At 42.7% G+C, this 16,143-nt stretch overlaps 1 protein-coding gene across 1 annotated transcript in view; it reads right to left on the bottom strand.

The window, feature by feature from the left end:
- The window catches only part of CDYL2 (chromodomain Y like 2), a 60,184-nt gene extending 44,636 nt beyond the window's left edge, over positions 1-15,548 (bottom strand). Inside the window, exon 1 of the mRNA XM_063168068.1 lies at positions 15,332-15,548. Coding sequence (XP_063024138.1) covers positions 15,332-15,355 — 24 coding nt within the window. The 5' untranslated portion in view covers positions 15,356-15,548. The remainder of the gene's footprint in view (positions 1-15,331) is intronic.
- Positions 15,549-16,143: the final 595 nt, after the last annotated feature.

Here is a 16,143-nt window from a genome sequence, read left to right as displayed (position 1 = left end):
GGATTCATTTATAGCCATAATACTACCTAAGTGCAAAAGCTTAAAAAGAAGTAATCTATGAAAGATGCACCACTATAAAAAATTAACAATTTACCTGAAAAAAAAAATTTCAGTGTTTGGGTTATGAAAAATTGTATGCCATGAATTCAAAAATACCAATTAAACAAACTGAAACAGAACACTCTAAGAGTGTTCTGAAAGCAGACACACGAAACATTCATAAAGTGTAAGGAGTTAAATAACTTGAATTAGTGTCTCATGTATTTTCTACCATAGTAAAGTACATTCACATTTTTTATCCAAAGAATTAGTGTCTTTTGGAGATATCTGCCCAAAAATAAGAAAGGTGTTGGTTTTGCTGACCTGACAGACCATTCACTAGGCACAAGTGATTCACCATCAGCTGCATTTGGGAAATGAAGATGTAACAGTGTTTTCTTCTCAATCTCAAACTGACTAAATAGTTTGCTGAGCCTGTTGGGGTATGTAAAAGAGCTGCTGCCACTTCAGAGCAGACAGTAAAGCAAAAATTACATGGTTTTCTCCAATGAAATTCATGACTAGTGAATCAATTTCCACTGAAATAACCCAGTTGTGCCTCATCAGGGAACTCCACGGGGTAAATGCAGTGAGTGTTTGCATCAGTGGCACATGAGCTCCCTGGTCCAGCAGAGCCAAGTGTGAGGAGACAGAGGGAGCACATCAGCAACACTTCCCTGTCCTTGCAGCACGTTTGGAGCCTACGTGACATTCCAAAATACACCCTGAGTTTAGTTTTGATGCCAAGTTCTCTGTGGAGTCAGCTGTGCCAGCCTGTGTCACCCTCCAGGCCCCCCTGTGCATGGGGGCACAGAGAGAGGCAGGGGGTGCCAGGGAGCTGCAGATGGGCAGGGCAGGGCTGCCAGGGAACCTCCCAAGGACAAGGCCAACAACACCCAGGGAAATGCCCTGGCACCACAAAGGGAAGGCATGGGAAGAGCAGGGATTGGAGAAGTTCCTTACAGAGCCTTCAGAAGAGAACCTTCAGAAGGTTTGGGATTAGGAATGGTCTGGAAGTGGCCCTGTGGATTGCCCAAACTGTACATCCCTGCTGGTGAAGTGACTGCCTTGTCCACATGGGAGATTTACTGCTTGTGTGTGCTACACTCACACAAAGATGAGCAGCACAGATCTACCATAAGGAATGATGCAGCAATCCTTTTGTGTTCTGGGATGCCATCCTTCTCCTGGAATAGAGACACAGCCTTTTGCTCCAGGAACGTTCTGGAAAATTGTGAATATTTTCACCTAAGGGCCAAACCCTCAGGTATCTTTTGGTTTTAGTTACCTGAAAACCTTTTCAATGGCATGTTGGACATTTCTCTAATCATCTCAATCAAAATTTGCAGACTTTTTATTAGAAGTCACAGCCTTACACCACTGGCAGATTCTGATAAGTAATTCAAACAGTGTTATAGCTGTGCAAAACTAAAGCTCTCCAACACTGTAACAACCAAGGTCAACTTAGTTGGTTGAAGTTCTGTTTTTAAGTGACCTTTATAAAAATATTTAGCCCTAGGGCTTTTAATTTTCTTGGTATAGCTACCATATTTCTCAGCATTTGGTATTAAACCACACTGAAATAATTTTATAAAAGTGATTTTTTAGTTTGACTGTTCCAAAGTAGACTGTCCAAGGATAGATAACTTACAATACACATCCATTAATGAAATTGTAACGTAGCCAGAAAACAACTGTGATAGTACTTTTAAAAAAAATTATACTAGTTCATCACCTTGCTTTGCCAAAAGTGAGATAAAAGCTGCTGCAATGAATTTTTCCGTTTGAAGGTCAGTGTCCATACTATACATGGAATGAATCCTTGCCATTCATGCTCTACAAGAACAATATTAACATTCATTAAGATTTCAGCTTTAATCATGTGATGAGTTTGGTTAACAAAATTCCCACTCCTTATCTTCTGTACTTCTTACACAAAGCAAATAATTTTGTTTTTACATGAGTGTGGATCTCCTGGACTTCAGTGAGTGTCTGTGACTATGGTGAGCTGTGGAAGCCCTTTGCAGTACAATGTCTGATCAACTTGATGCTGAGAACAGCTGCTAAAGTGGGTGAGCTACTTCCACTGGGGTTGCTGATGTTGCTGAAATTGGTGCAGAGTAGAACTGGAGCAGCTTTTCAGAGCTCTGCAGCGTACAAAGCTCAAAGGTCAGGCTGAGAGCGCTGCTTTGCAGGACTGAGAACTCCAGAGAAACTTTCAGTCCTATATAGGATTTATTAAGCTCATTAAAATAACACCCAGTCCTAGATGAGCCACAGCTTTACTTACTCTCTGTTGTGGCTCTCGAAACTCAAAGAGTGTGATTCCCTCACACAATAGCAGCGAGAAGCCACAGATCGAAAGCAGCTGCTGCCATGTTTGCAGAGGGGAAGGTGCTCTGAGCACTCAGCACTTTCTGTCCCACAAGGGCTGCAGTCACCGCTTTACCCCGTTCTGAGATGTCTCTGTTTGAGTCACACATTCAAGTACCTTTCTCAGAAATGGAGCTGCAGACTAGTCACTTCAAAAGAAAAAAAAAAGCCTCAAAACTGGCTGTAAACCAGCCTTGGTTCATGCTCTGCCTCCCTCAGTTAGGCTGTATCTATCTCTGCAAAGCCTTACTGCACTGCTGTATAGTCAGAGGGGGAATGAAAAGGTAGGTCTTGCTATCAGTTCTTCTGTGAGATCTAAGGCTTATCACACAGCTCCTCTGCTAACCCTGAGGCTTACTTCTCAAGTACTTTCCAAATCTTGAATAAGTGATATATCAACTACTAAATATCTGTAGGCAATCCCCAGATATCCCCTCAATGCCTGAGAATGTGTACGTATTTAAGTGTACATCCAAAACATACCTTGGTGATTTCTCAGCACTAAACAACATCCTTGGTGTCTAACCCAGCACTTGGAAAGATCAACTGCCATTACACTGCAACTTTTAAGATGCTAGTTATTGTGGAATGGCTGCCTTTTGGTGGTAACAGGAGCAACAGCAGATGGACATGAAGTAAGAAAGATGTTTAGAAAAAGTTATGTTAAAGCTGTTCTGTGCTCCACAAAATCCTAGAATTAATAAGGGAATCTGGACATCTTAGAAAAGTTATATTAAAGCAGAATTTATTTCAGTTAAATAAAGGAATTCTGCCTTGTAGCAAAACTTTAAAAAATATTGTCCTTGGTTTGTAACCTGTCCTTTGGACACAAATCTTCAAATGGACGGTAGAAAATCAAGGGTTGTGTAAGCTAAGATATACCAGCAATGCAAACTGCATATCCAAAATAAAAACTATATGTAAACTACATCTCTTATTGATCAGTAAGTAAGACTTCTTTCCCCTGTAAACTAAATAGGCTACAAGAGTAGCAGTTAATAGCAGGGGAGGAAATTGCATCATTCATGGTACAAACAGAAGGTTCAGTTCATGTTAAAAGGAGACCTGCCTCCAAACAGAGCAGGTTGTCAGTGGTGTTTGACATGAGTGGATGAAGCACAAAAACTACCAGCAGCACAGTTGCAGAACAATTTGAATCACAGCCCACAACAGCTTGTCAGTAAGTGGTCACCCTGTGCCCCTGCAATACCTGATATGCTTCCGAGAGGCACTCGCAGAAATACTCAAAGTGATGTCATGTCAGAAAGCCAAAGCACAGCATGGTCAAACAATGCAGGAAAAAGATCTGTCATCCTTTGTGGTGCCCATGACAAAGCTGGGGAGATGCTATTCAGCTGGGAGAAAGAACAGTCTTCCATCAGTTCTGGCAATTTCTTAATGCTTCCTGAGGCAGCAGGAGGCAGCTCATAGGAGATTATGAACTGTAACTGGTAGTCCACATGTTGAGCCATGCTGCTCTTCAATGACAGCCCATTCTCAGTGTAACAAAAGATTGATGAGAATAATAATGCAAAGCTTGGGATATGTCCAATGAAAAAAAGGGGTGTCTTCCTTGGACCTTGTAATTTTTATTATCTTGATCCATTTGATAAATGCCATACAACAGACTGTTCATACAGGCCTTAGTCAGCAGGGAGAGATGACAAGGCCACCTTGGCACTCCTGCTTTAACCCATCACCTGATGCGATGCATAGGACAGGCAATGGAATTTGCTGCTGGTGAAAAGTCTCCTTCCAATGCTGAGTGAGGCCAGAGGAGGAGCAGAGCTCTCTGGTGCTCCTGAGCTCCACCAGGCCACACAGGCACCCTGCTTGCTGTGTACTCTGATGGTGTATTTACACTTCAGCTTCCCTGTCAGCACTAACACATCACTGTTGTGTGCAGAATGCTGCACAAGGTCCTAAACCTGCAAAAACTACAGGAAGGAGCTGATCCAAATCACATGGGCTCTGAAAGTGTTGCTCAGCACATTGATACTCAAATATTTTCCTCTGAGAGAGCCACATTTCCCACAGTTAATTGACAATCACCAATTTTGACACCAAGAGACAAATAAAATGCAGCACTGGGAAGGCTAAAAAAGCTGGCCAAGGACCTTACTCTTTTCCTTTTCTTAAGAAACCCGAGGGTTTCTCTGTGTGTAGGGGGAAAGAGAAGCTATTTCATTGGTAGATGTTCGAACAGATTACCAAGCACAACTTTCTCTGGTGTTTCTGTTACACCTTCTGTGTATCATCAGTTCACAGATGATTATGGCTTCTACTGCACATCAGACATTAACAGACCATAAAGGTAAGTTAGAGGAACATTCAGTCTTATTGAATTTTGCTACCTGAACTGCCTGTCTGTTTAATTACCTATTTCACACTGTTTTTATACACAAAGACAGAGAAGTGGTCATTTTGATGTTCCACTGTAAAAAATGAAACAAACAAAATACCCTAAAAACCACACACAAAAACACACCCCCAGAAATAATTTCTTTTTCATTGCTTCTTTCAGTTTCCTGTCACTTTTATCACTGTTTCCATACCACGATGCATTTTGCTGACTGTACAAACACTGCATGTATTAATCTGCAGCAAACAGCAGCACATGGTCTGTAATAGTGACCACATGAATACAACGCTGTCAAGTTCTTCATCATCTCTACCATGTCCTTTCTGACTGTTGTAGTACAGTACATTGGTTCTCACTTGTCAGCACAGCAGAAAATGATGAAGCAGTGCTAATATTTACTGAACACAATAGCACAAGTTTTTTCTCAACTTTCCCAATTTTCAGATTGTGGAAAGCTTGAGTTTATGCACCTGGACTCTATTACAGACTCTTGCTTCCAGTTACTGCAGACAAATCACAAAGTTCTTGCCCTTCCTCAGCCATTATTTATCATTCCTTCAAGAACTTTCAGGTTATTTCCTCTGGAATCCTGTGAAGTAATTTTTGAACATAAATGTAGTTTTCCCTCTAATTCCTGGTACTTAATTTGGGATCTAAAGTTTCCCTCCTCTTCCCTGTATAGCTTTTAATATGTGAGTCATATTCCTGTTTCATTTGAAACCTTGCTATGTTGCACCATTGCTGAACTTAAGTTTCCTACTTCCTCTGCTTATGTAGAGATAAATTCAGTCACTTCACATCAACCAAGGTCTTCCCGTGCTGTGTCATCCTAAATCCATGCATTTCCATTTGCAGTCTGCTATTCCTCCCTTACATTAATCACCAAAACACTTTGTGATCAACATCTTTGCAGTTTCTCTCAAGACCCATTTACAAGCCCTGTAAGCATTACTGTGCCTTTTCCTTCCACGTGAACCCAGCATTTCTCCAGCACCTTTCCTGTCAGATTTCCTATGCTAAAATACCTGAAACTTATCACAAATTCATTAGGTGCATTAATGTCATTTCATATTTTGCAAAATTGTCCCTTCTCAAAGAAATGAAAAATAGGAGAGCAGATTTCAACTGCGTAACATTTAAAGGCAAGTACATTAGCAAACAAATTTCACAAAGTAGTCTTTAAAAAAATTATGCAATGTCACACTTTATTTTAAGATCTCTCATATTACTAAGAATAATAAGATACATGAGCAATGCTTTTTCCTTTGTTGCAGTGATTGCCAAGTGATGTCACAAAAAAGTTCATTGTACATGTGTGAAAGAATTTGACAGGTCAGGCTGGTCAGTTAGAAATGAGATTGTTTATATATCAGTATATTAATAATCACCATTTCTGGAAAAAACCCCTAACAACAGAATAACCACTCGATGAGTTTGTTAAAAGTTAATTAAAAGTTAGTGGCTTTTTGATGTATATTGAGGTTAGGCAGACTGACAATTCTGTACAGTATTAAGGAAGTCTGTGAATCCCATCCAAAACCATAAATGTGGGAAAGCTGTGGATAAACCCTTTTAGATACTGAAATGCTTTTCTTATAGGAGAAACCTTGTTTTGTTCATCAGAAACATATTATTCCATTAATGTGACTTTCCAGTAACACTGACTCAATCATTTGCCTCATGCCATGCGTTTACTGGAATGTTTTCTAGTTTATCTTTAACCCTTTAGCCCCAGTTATTAAGCAGAGCTACAACAAGGAATCAAAACTTCATTTTTATTACATAAATTTGATTTGATGTTACTTTATCACCTCCTCTCTTCTTCTCTTTTGTTGGTTTGTACCACACACTCCAACTTGTTAGAAGTCTGGAATAGGCTACCGTGGGCAGTGGTGGAATCACCATCCTTGGAGGTGTTCAAAAAGTACTTGGGATCACAACTTTGAGGTGAAGATGGTGGTGCTGGGTTAATGGTTGGACTCAATGGTCTTAGAAGGCTTTTCCAAACTTAATGGTTCTATGATTCTAAATCTAGACTGTGAGGGCTCTAAAGTAGAAACCAAACCAAACTATTCTGTTTTGTCTTTTGCTTTGCAAAGATATTAATTCACAAGGGTTAGGAATTAGAATACTGGGATACAGCTTGTAAGTGTGTTTGTGATCTCTGCAGACCATATCAACACCTTAGTCAATAACTATGTTTGTTTAATGACTGTAGTAAGTACAAAACTAAGAACTGCCATACGAGGTCAGACTAAAGGTCCACTTAGCTCAACGTGTTGTATATTCAAACAGAAATTAGTATTGGATGCTTAGGAAACAGCATCTATAGAGTAAGTGCTGCCCTTGCTCTGCCCTCACAGCTTCTCATGATTAGCAGTTTAAAGATTGGTTTGTGCTGAAAAGTATAAAGGGATCAATCTGCCAAGAGCCTGTTTTACCATTCTTTGAAACCTTTTACAATTCTGATTTCCACAACATCCCATGGCAAAGAGTTCCAGTATTTAAATATTGTAAAGTACTTCCCTTGTCTCCATCACTTGCCTAATTATTTCCTTTGCTGCATATATTTTCTTGTGCAATGAGAAATAGCATTCATCTCTGACTTAACTGAATATCCCCCATCTGTCTTTTCTATACCATTCAATCACTTCTTTATCCAGCCAGAAAGTTTTCATAAGGTGTCATTTCAGTGACAGCCACTCCATCCCTGATGGCCTTTAGCTCTGCATCACTTCTGGTTCTGTGTCTCCTGGCAGTGGGTGCACTACTGCAGAGGTGGAAGCCCCATGTTCCCCAGGGACACAAGGATCATCATCTTCCCTTTCATTCTCAATTGCTTTTTTAATAACATGTAAACTTCTGTTTGCCAGAAGTTGGTCCCTATGGACTGGACACCCATTAGGAGCTGAAACACATTTTCTGGTTTGGTTTCACTGGAAGGGAGTGTGGTCACTGCTCTCCAGGACAGCGCTGTGACGCAAGCAGGGGTGTGGTAACCGGGGATCACAGGGAGATTCACTTCAAAAGCATGCACGTGATCCAAATTAAAATACTGACATGGACACACCCAGAAACCTTCCACGATGATTCCAAGATTTCTCCAGAACAGTAACATCTTCTTCAGGGCTCATTTTTATGCATGAATAGTCAGGATTATTTTTCCTTTGATCATTAGCTTGCATTTGTAAGCACTGAATTTCAGTTGCTGTCATTCAGCTCTTCACTGCCAACTTTTGTCTTGACAATTATCATAATAATAATCTATAAATTATCAGGAGTAAATGTGATTATTTTCAAGTAATTGATGGCTCTGTTATACAACACAGGTCCCAATAGCAGTGTTTAAAACCTCTCTTCACAGACACCTCTCTGTAAGCCAGGTGGTCTAAGAGATGACTAAACCTTCTGGACCATAGTTTGGTTTTGTTACCAGCTGCTCCTGTGGGATCGTAGAAGAAGGTTTTTTGAAAAACCCTTTACACCAGCCAGAGTCATTCTTCTCTAAATATTGACCCTAAGATCTGTGAGATGTCCTATAAAAATGTTAACTCTTGTCCAAACCAAGACATGCTCACGTGTAGTTGCTAATTCTATTTCTTTTCTTCTATTCGTCTCTTTCTTTTGACAGGTGCTACTAATCTGTATGCAATGGCTCTCAGCACTGTGCAGTCCCTCGTATTCCTCCTTAATCCATTTAGTATGAGCCCATATAAGTGATTAATATAAGATGATTTCACCAAACCCCAACAAAATCTAAATAAATGCATTGAAGAACCTGAAGGAAGAAAATATCATCATTGTTTCTGGTTTGCTTCTCTGAAGGAATGGGGTGCAAATTTTGTGGATATTCTATGAGACATCTAGGAAAGCTCAAGTAGGGGAACTGCTATTTTCAGACAGAAGTGTCTTTCTGACAGATGTTTTAAAATGATGGTTTTGTTTTAGTGTTTTGTTGCAGTCTCCTGCTCATACTACCCTTTACCATTTTGCAAGAGTCAGCCTAATTCCTCTTTTTGGTGAGGCATGAGAAGAATCATTCTTTTTTACACAGGTCAATCATATCAATTTCTTGTGAAAGTCTTTAGAGACCCAATAAATTTGCAGCAATGTTTTATATCAGGACTTGTAATGAGATAGTATTGAAATAGTACTGTAATCTACATTTGTTCTGTGTAATAGAAGAAAACAGACTCAAGTGTATTTCTTTTAGTGTTGCAATATTACCAACGTAAAATTTTAATAGTAAACAGAGTGTGGCATTGTAATTCAACAGGCAGAAAGGATGAATTTCCTTTTGTCAAAACCAAAATATTTGTATTTGCATGAATGTACATTACAAACATTTGACTTTAATTATATTGTTCTAATAGTTTGAATACAAGAAACAGTTAACTATTTAATAATTTTTTTTGCCAGTGTCAGGATGCCAGTGTCATAAAATGTGCTGCAAAAACGATCTGAAAAATATATGGATAAGAAGGAACAAAAAGGGATTGCACTGATGAAAATGTACAGAGCCAAGAAACTGTACTAATGCTAGAAGTCAAATGAATGGACAAAGAAATGCTATTTACAACATAGCTGGCCATCACAATCACTCCATTGATTTAAAAAAAATAATTAGCCCATTTCCTTCAATATTAGACCACATTTAAATTTTGCCATTATTTGAGCTGTCTCTCTCAAAATATTTTAACTTTCAGAAGCAATTACTAAGCAATGAGTTTATTGCTGGATTTTAATATTCAATCAAAGACCAGCCCAAAATAAAGCACTGTATTTGTCATTCAGGAAGTGTTACAAAAAATGATGCAATATGAATGTTTGGATAGTTATGGGCACTGAACCTGGACACTGAAGGGAAGGGAGCCTGTTCAGTTCAGTGGCTTTGGAGGTACCTTCACTTCAAATGTTCAGGCTTTGAAGAGTGACAAGGGTGTATTTCAGTGTCCCTCCCAAGCAGCAGCACACCAAAGACTTGTACCTTGAAGCAAGCTACACTTGAGCCTGATAAAACACTTTATCAAGATTGTAACAAGAAATCAATTGGTTTTGGGTGTCCCAAAATATGCTCAGCAGTTTACAGTGTAATGAGGAAGTTGGGTTTGTGGCAGCAGTGATGATGTAGGCAAATAAGACGGTCATGGGCACTGCAGTGCTCCATATGCAGCTCTAAACTGGAATTTCTTAGTAAGACAATGAATAAGACAATGAATATTGCCAGAGTTATCCAGGTCTGCTCTTGAACCTTGCTTGGTAACTTCAATTTAGAGAAGTGCCATGACGTGGGCAGAGGGGACCTCTGGTTAACTCTTTGTTGCCATCTTTATACCTCAATTTGTACCTCAGATGATTGCCCAGTTTAGGATTGAGGAATAGAGTCTGCACTGCAAATCACACTACATTTGGAACAGAGTCCTGAAAACTTTCATCAGGCAACAAAATTTCTGGATTTCTACCTACTGAAGTTAATACTGCTTGGAGGTTACTTGATTTTGAGGACAGTTGTCTTCTAAACACTGATTTTGAGAACAGATCATTGATAATGCATTGATAAATAGCTGATTCTTCAAAATAGTTGTTAGTAAAGCTTTTCCACTAAAAAAATTGAAAAGGTGTTACTTACAGACAACCAAATCTTAGAGCTTGTGAGTGCCAGCTCAGTATTACTGAAATCAGCATTGCATCCACAGCTTGCCAGTGTACAGGAGGAGGTGCTTAACTGTTCTCCAAATTCTACTTCAAGCCACAGTTTTCTGCTTGGGAAGTCAGTCCTATTCCTTCACCACAGAACAATTGTATCAATACAGAGGCTGATCTGAGAAATAATCTTTACTAAAATACACCAACTTCTTCCAAGTCACCTCTTAGAAAATACATACGTGAAATAATTAAGAAATTGATTTCTGCTTTTCAGTTCAATAAGCAGGTTTGAGTATGTATCTCTGCTAAGTGACTCCACTGAAAGAGATATAAGATGGAAAGCACAATGGTACAAAATTTGCATTTCCTTGTAAAGCAAAGATGATTTTCTGAACCCTGCATCTCAAGCCAAACCTTGCATCCAGAAGCTCAACTCTGTTCTCTCACATCTGCATGTCTCCACATGTCATAGGGATTCAGCAGCCCAAACAGTGCCATTATTATCTTCAAGTTTTGACTTTGCTGGTACCTGAGTGCAGGTATAAATGGGAAATGTTGCAATTATCTTGGAAGTATCTTATCTTTCTGGTGGATCACGTGAGCTGAAATAAACTGCAGCTCATTCTTACACTGCTGGTGAAACAGGTTAAGATTGAATTGAAATGTGTCACTGTGGTGGACAGGCTCCTAGCCATGGGCATTGCATCACTTCAGTGAGAAGATGCCATTTTTAAAAATGTCATTCTTCCCTTTAATGCAATAACTATTGAGCTTTAAAGACTGGTTTTATTATTGTGATACAGAAACATGTACATGTTAAGTCCCCTTCAGAGAACTGGGTGTAATCTTTAGATCACTTATCAAAGGTGTAATACAATCTGCCACAATGGTAAAATACCACTTTAGATTTCAACTTCACCCCTGAAAGTCTAATGATGTTCACTGCATACCAACCCCCAAAATATTAAATAAAAAAAAGGACTGAAATGTGTTTAAAGAGCATCTCTGTAACACTGATAACTGGCTCACACATTCATCAGTAAAGGAGGCTTTTATTGCAGTAAAAAGGATGCTCCAGGCTCGGGGAAAAAAGTTAGGGGCACAGCTCATATGGAATTTTTTTCCCCTCTACAGCCATCTCATAGACTTAAAATACCACAGTCTGTGAGATAACTGTCTGGGTTCAGGTAATGCACATGGAATTGTACATGAAAAATGAAAAATGTTACTTCAAGTTACTGAAAACTTTATTGTGAAATCAACAAAGTTGGTATTTAAAAGTAAATACATTTCCCTTTGTGTCTGATGCTGAAATGAATGAGTATTTCCTGTCCATGCATCCAGCAGTGGATTGTAAAACACAAGGCAAACCAGGGCAGCCTTACTGAAGGCCACTCTGAAGACCCTTTTTGTCAGTCCTTTATTTTCAAATTATTATTTCTAAGGAAACATGCACCACAGATATTTAATATTTAACAGGTTACCTCTTAAGAGGAAAAACAAGGAGAAAAAAAAAAGGAATATTCCATGACATTTTCACTCATAAAAGCTTGAAATCATAAGCACATGTAAGTCAAGCAAAGGCAAACCAGTATTTCATTTAGCCTGAGAATTACACTAAAACATACACAACATCCTTTACTGGTAAAGGAAAAAATGGACTTAAAAACATCACAACTAACACCTACATTTTACCATATAATAGAATAATTATCTTTGGCTGTAAAGTGTCTTGGTTCTACCACACAGGTCTAGAACTGACTACCAGGAAACACAGAACTCCTATGGGTGTTCTTTTGCTTCTAGAATAAATTGGTGCCTGTTTCCCACTCCTAACCTAAATGTAATAGGAGGCATTTCAGATGATTAAAAGCCATTTCTAACTGGAAAAAGGCACCCATCTAACCAAACACTGAGGTTATTTTGTCTGTGATCTTATTTTGCTTCATTATAAAGGCAGTAATTGAGTTTATCTTTAAGTTTAAAAGGTTGAAAAGCCTTTTAAGATGACATGACAGTAGAAAATGAATGAACTGACAGGATAAATATGCACATCTACTTCCAAAACTTCAAAATTTCTAAAAGTTTCTTGGGTACCACCAAAGTATGATGAGTTCATACAAGCAATATACACCCTGCACTTTTTCCATGTGCTTTATCGGGGCTTCTATGTCATGACTGGCTTTAAAAATAATTTCTCAGCCAGTATTACATTCTCCAAATTGCATAGTTAATTACTGGTCTTACTTGATGAAGTTCAATAAGAATCCTTGAAAGTTTTGGATATTACTAATGAGTGAAACGGGACTCAAGAGTGCACTATACCTTTGGAATGTCACCATAAGATCCAAATTATTTATTTACACCCACAGTCCCAAATTATTTCAAGGTAAAATCCTGAAACTGTTTAATGGTAATCTTGTGGTCCACATAATGTTTTACTTGTTCAAGAACTTGGACTCTCTGAGGGCACAAAGCACTTCATCTCACTTGCAAACTGGTGTGGGACATCCAAGCTCTAAGAGCTTCTTTCTAATAAATCCTCAGGATGCAGCTGCTTTTTTGGGAAGGGGAAAAAGCAGGGAGGCAAAACTGAGTCATCTTTAAATGAAGCCACTACCATCTACACAATTGCTACCTATTAGCTATTCAAATTCTTCAGCTTTCTAGACATTTCTTCTGACCTCTGTCATGGAGAACTTCCCAGTGAAGATACAAAATGCAAATGAAGCCCTGCACACATTTTTGCCAAGTGTCCATCATGTGGATGAAGATTTTACACTATGACCACTTGAGGTCATTTTCCAAACACCTCACACAACAAGAAAGTAACAGCCACACTTCTTCCACCTACCTCTTCTGGTGGAGACAATGCTTCCATATTGTACAATGATAAGCAAAAGTATTTCGAGGGGAGTAACAAAGAAAGGAAGTGATTCAGAGGCTTTGAACCACAGTACCAAAAAATTCATTCCTCCATGCAGATGCCTGCAAAGAGACTGCCTGCAAACTGGGCTGTTGGTCTGCTCCCTCACAGAACACACCAGGTGACCACTTGAGCAACCTCACCTGATGTCACACAGTGACACTGCCACATCCAACTACCAAACGTCATCATCTTACAACACGAGGATCATAAAAGAGCAGAATTTTTTAATGATGAGTCAGAGCTAAACCATCATGGCTACCATTAGCCTAAGACATACCAGCTTCATTTCTTTCTAGAACGAATCCAAATGTCTAAAGAAAACTCAGACAACACCAGGCAAAGATCTTCTATGCACCCCAGAAACTACTAATCCTAGAAGAGTATCACTAACTTTTTTAGGTCAAAGTTGTTCTTCACAGAACTCCTACTGGCTATTCTGGAGTCACAACAGCAACACAGCTGACTTACAATATCCTTAAAATTACAAATTAAATGACAGATGCTGCAAAATGATGGGGGGGGGAGGTCAATGAGACTATCCAGATCATCAAGTACTTCGATAATTTAACACCACGTAGGAGAGTTTAAGTGCTGCTCACTTCAGAGGAGGTCTGTGTCACACACAGTAAAACACCATCCTAACAGAGCAATGTCATCCCAGAGCTGTGACCTCTGCTAAAGACTTTGAAAGACAAAGTGAAAACTGTCTATGTGAAACCTGTCAGATCCTGCACTGCTTGCACTTGAGACCCTACAGTTGATCATCAAGATCATCAAACAGAGAATAAGTCCAACCACGTCCAACAAACCACAGCAGCAGTTCTACACCCAAGCACACCCTGATGGTTGAGCAGTACCTATCACTGACACACAGCTCCAACTGGAAGGTGATGTTTTCTGACCTATGTCTTAAACTGTGCACTCCAGAGAACCTCAATGCAAACGGCCATTTCACCAGGAAATGTGGAGCCTGAGGAGGTGCTCCAGACCAAGAAGTGTAGGACATCCAGTCATGTTTGGTGTTTTTAACACTTCCACCCTGATTCCACTTACTGGAACTGGATATTTCAAACATCCATGTCCAGTCTGTCTTATTTTTCATTTCAGCTTTCTCCCTTCTTCTTCTCTGGCGTGGCAAGAGTGGCTAGACTCGTTCTCACTTGGGGCACTGGAACTGGGTGCCGGAGGTCAAAATTCGGCTGGGTCTCACCCACAGCCCGCCGGCTCCTTTTTCCCTGCCTGCCCCCGATTCGGCGGCCGTCGCCCGATGCTGCCCCGGCGCTGTCGCCGCCGCCGCGGCCGGGGGGCAGCGCACGCCGGGCTGGGGGGCCGGGGGCCGCCGCCCGCCCCACCTCGCAGCCCGGGCCGCCCGGAGCGGGGCCCCCGCCAAACTTTGCGGCCCGCGGGGAGCCGGGGCCCGGCCCGGCCGCCGCCCCCGCCACCCCCGCAGCACCCCGGGCAGGAGGTGAAGCAACCTGGCGCCGGCTCCTGCACTTTGCACAGCGGGCGCAGAGCCGCCTCCATCCCTGCGCCTCCCGGCAGCGCTAAGGCGCATTTTTTCGCACTAATCTGCACATTCAGCACGTCCAGAGCGCCTATGACTTTACCTGGACTTTCTCCACTCTCCGGGCTCATCACACCGCGATCGCCTCCCCATCCTACCGCTAACTCTCGCTCTCCTTCACTCCTTCCTCCTTCCCTCTTGCAAGGCCTGCTAAGATCAAGCCCGATGGAAAGTAGAGAGAGAAAGAGAAAGAGAGAGGCAGCGGGAAGGGAGGGGAGCCGCTCCATCCCTCCCTGCCCCCCCCGGGCACACACGGCAGCCCTTTTCCCCCCACCCCAGCCCTTCCCTCGGCGATTTCCTCCGCTCTTCGGCAACTACGAGGGCTCGGCGGAGCGGCTCCGAACGCGCCCCCGCTGCCCTCGGCGGCGCCCCGGCCGGCGCCCCCCCCGCCGCCCGCCCGCCCCGCGGCCCCCGGTACCTCGTAAAGGTCCCCCGAAGCCATGCTGGGGTGCGGGACTGGGCTCCTCCGCGCCGTCTCCCTCTCTCCACCTCTCCCGCTCCCCCACTCGCTCTCTCTGTTGAGTAAACTGTGTTTTGCAGAATGACAGGCTTTGGGGCTGGCTGTGCGCAGAATCAGAGGCGAGGAGAGCGGAGAGGCAGGCGGCGGGGCTGGCGTAACCAGCAGCAGCAGCAGCTCGGGCGCACAGCGCCGGGAGCCGCGTCTCCCCCGCGGCGGCGGGGCCGGCGCCCCCCGCCCTCCCCTCACACCCCGCCCGCCGCCACCGCCTCCCGCCCCGGGCGGGGACCGGGACCGGGACGGGTCCCCTCCGCGCCCTCCCTCCGGGAAAGTCCCCGGGCCGCTCTGACGGCGGCCTCCTCTCCCTCCTCCTCCTCCTCCTCCTCCCTCCCCCCGCCCCCCCCCGCCTCAAACTCTTTCCGCGGCCAAAATAAATAAATAAAAAATAATAATTAAAAAAAAAAAAAAAAAAAAGAAGAAATACAGGGGCGGGCGGGAGGGGTGGGTGCCGGAGCGGGCGCTCGGCGGGGAGGGCCGCGCCGCCCGCCCAAGGTCACCACGGGGAGAGGCGGGCGCGGGGCCTCGGGCGGCCCTGCTGGCACCTTCCGCCCCCCCGGCGCCGCGTGGCCGCCCCGCCGCCCATGGCCATCGCCGAGGGAGCCGAGCGGGCGGCAGCGCCCCAGGAGCGGCGGCCCGGGCAGCGCGGCGGGGCTCGGGGACACCTCTCGCCCCCCCTCCCCGCCGGGCACGGCGATGCCTCTCCCGCTGTCCCC

The sequence above is a fragment of the Melospiza melodia genome, chromosome 13 (genome assembly GCF_035770615.1).
Source record: "Melospiza melodia melodia isolate bMelMel2 chromosome 13, bMelMel2.pri, whole genome shotgun sequence".
In the NCBI taxonomy this organism is placed as follows: Eukaryota; Metazoa; Chordata; class Aves; order Passeriformes; family Passerellidae; genus Melospiza; species Melospiza melodia.
The sequence above is the reverse complement of the archived record's forward strand: the minus strand, read 5'-3'. Positions and strand labels throughout refer to the sequence as shown.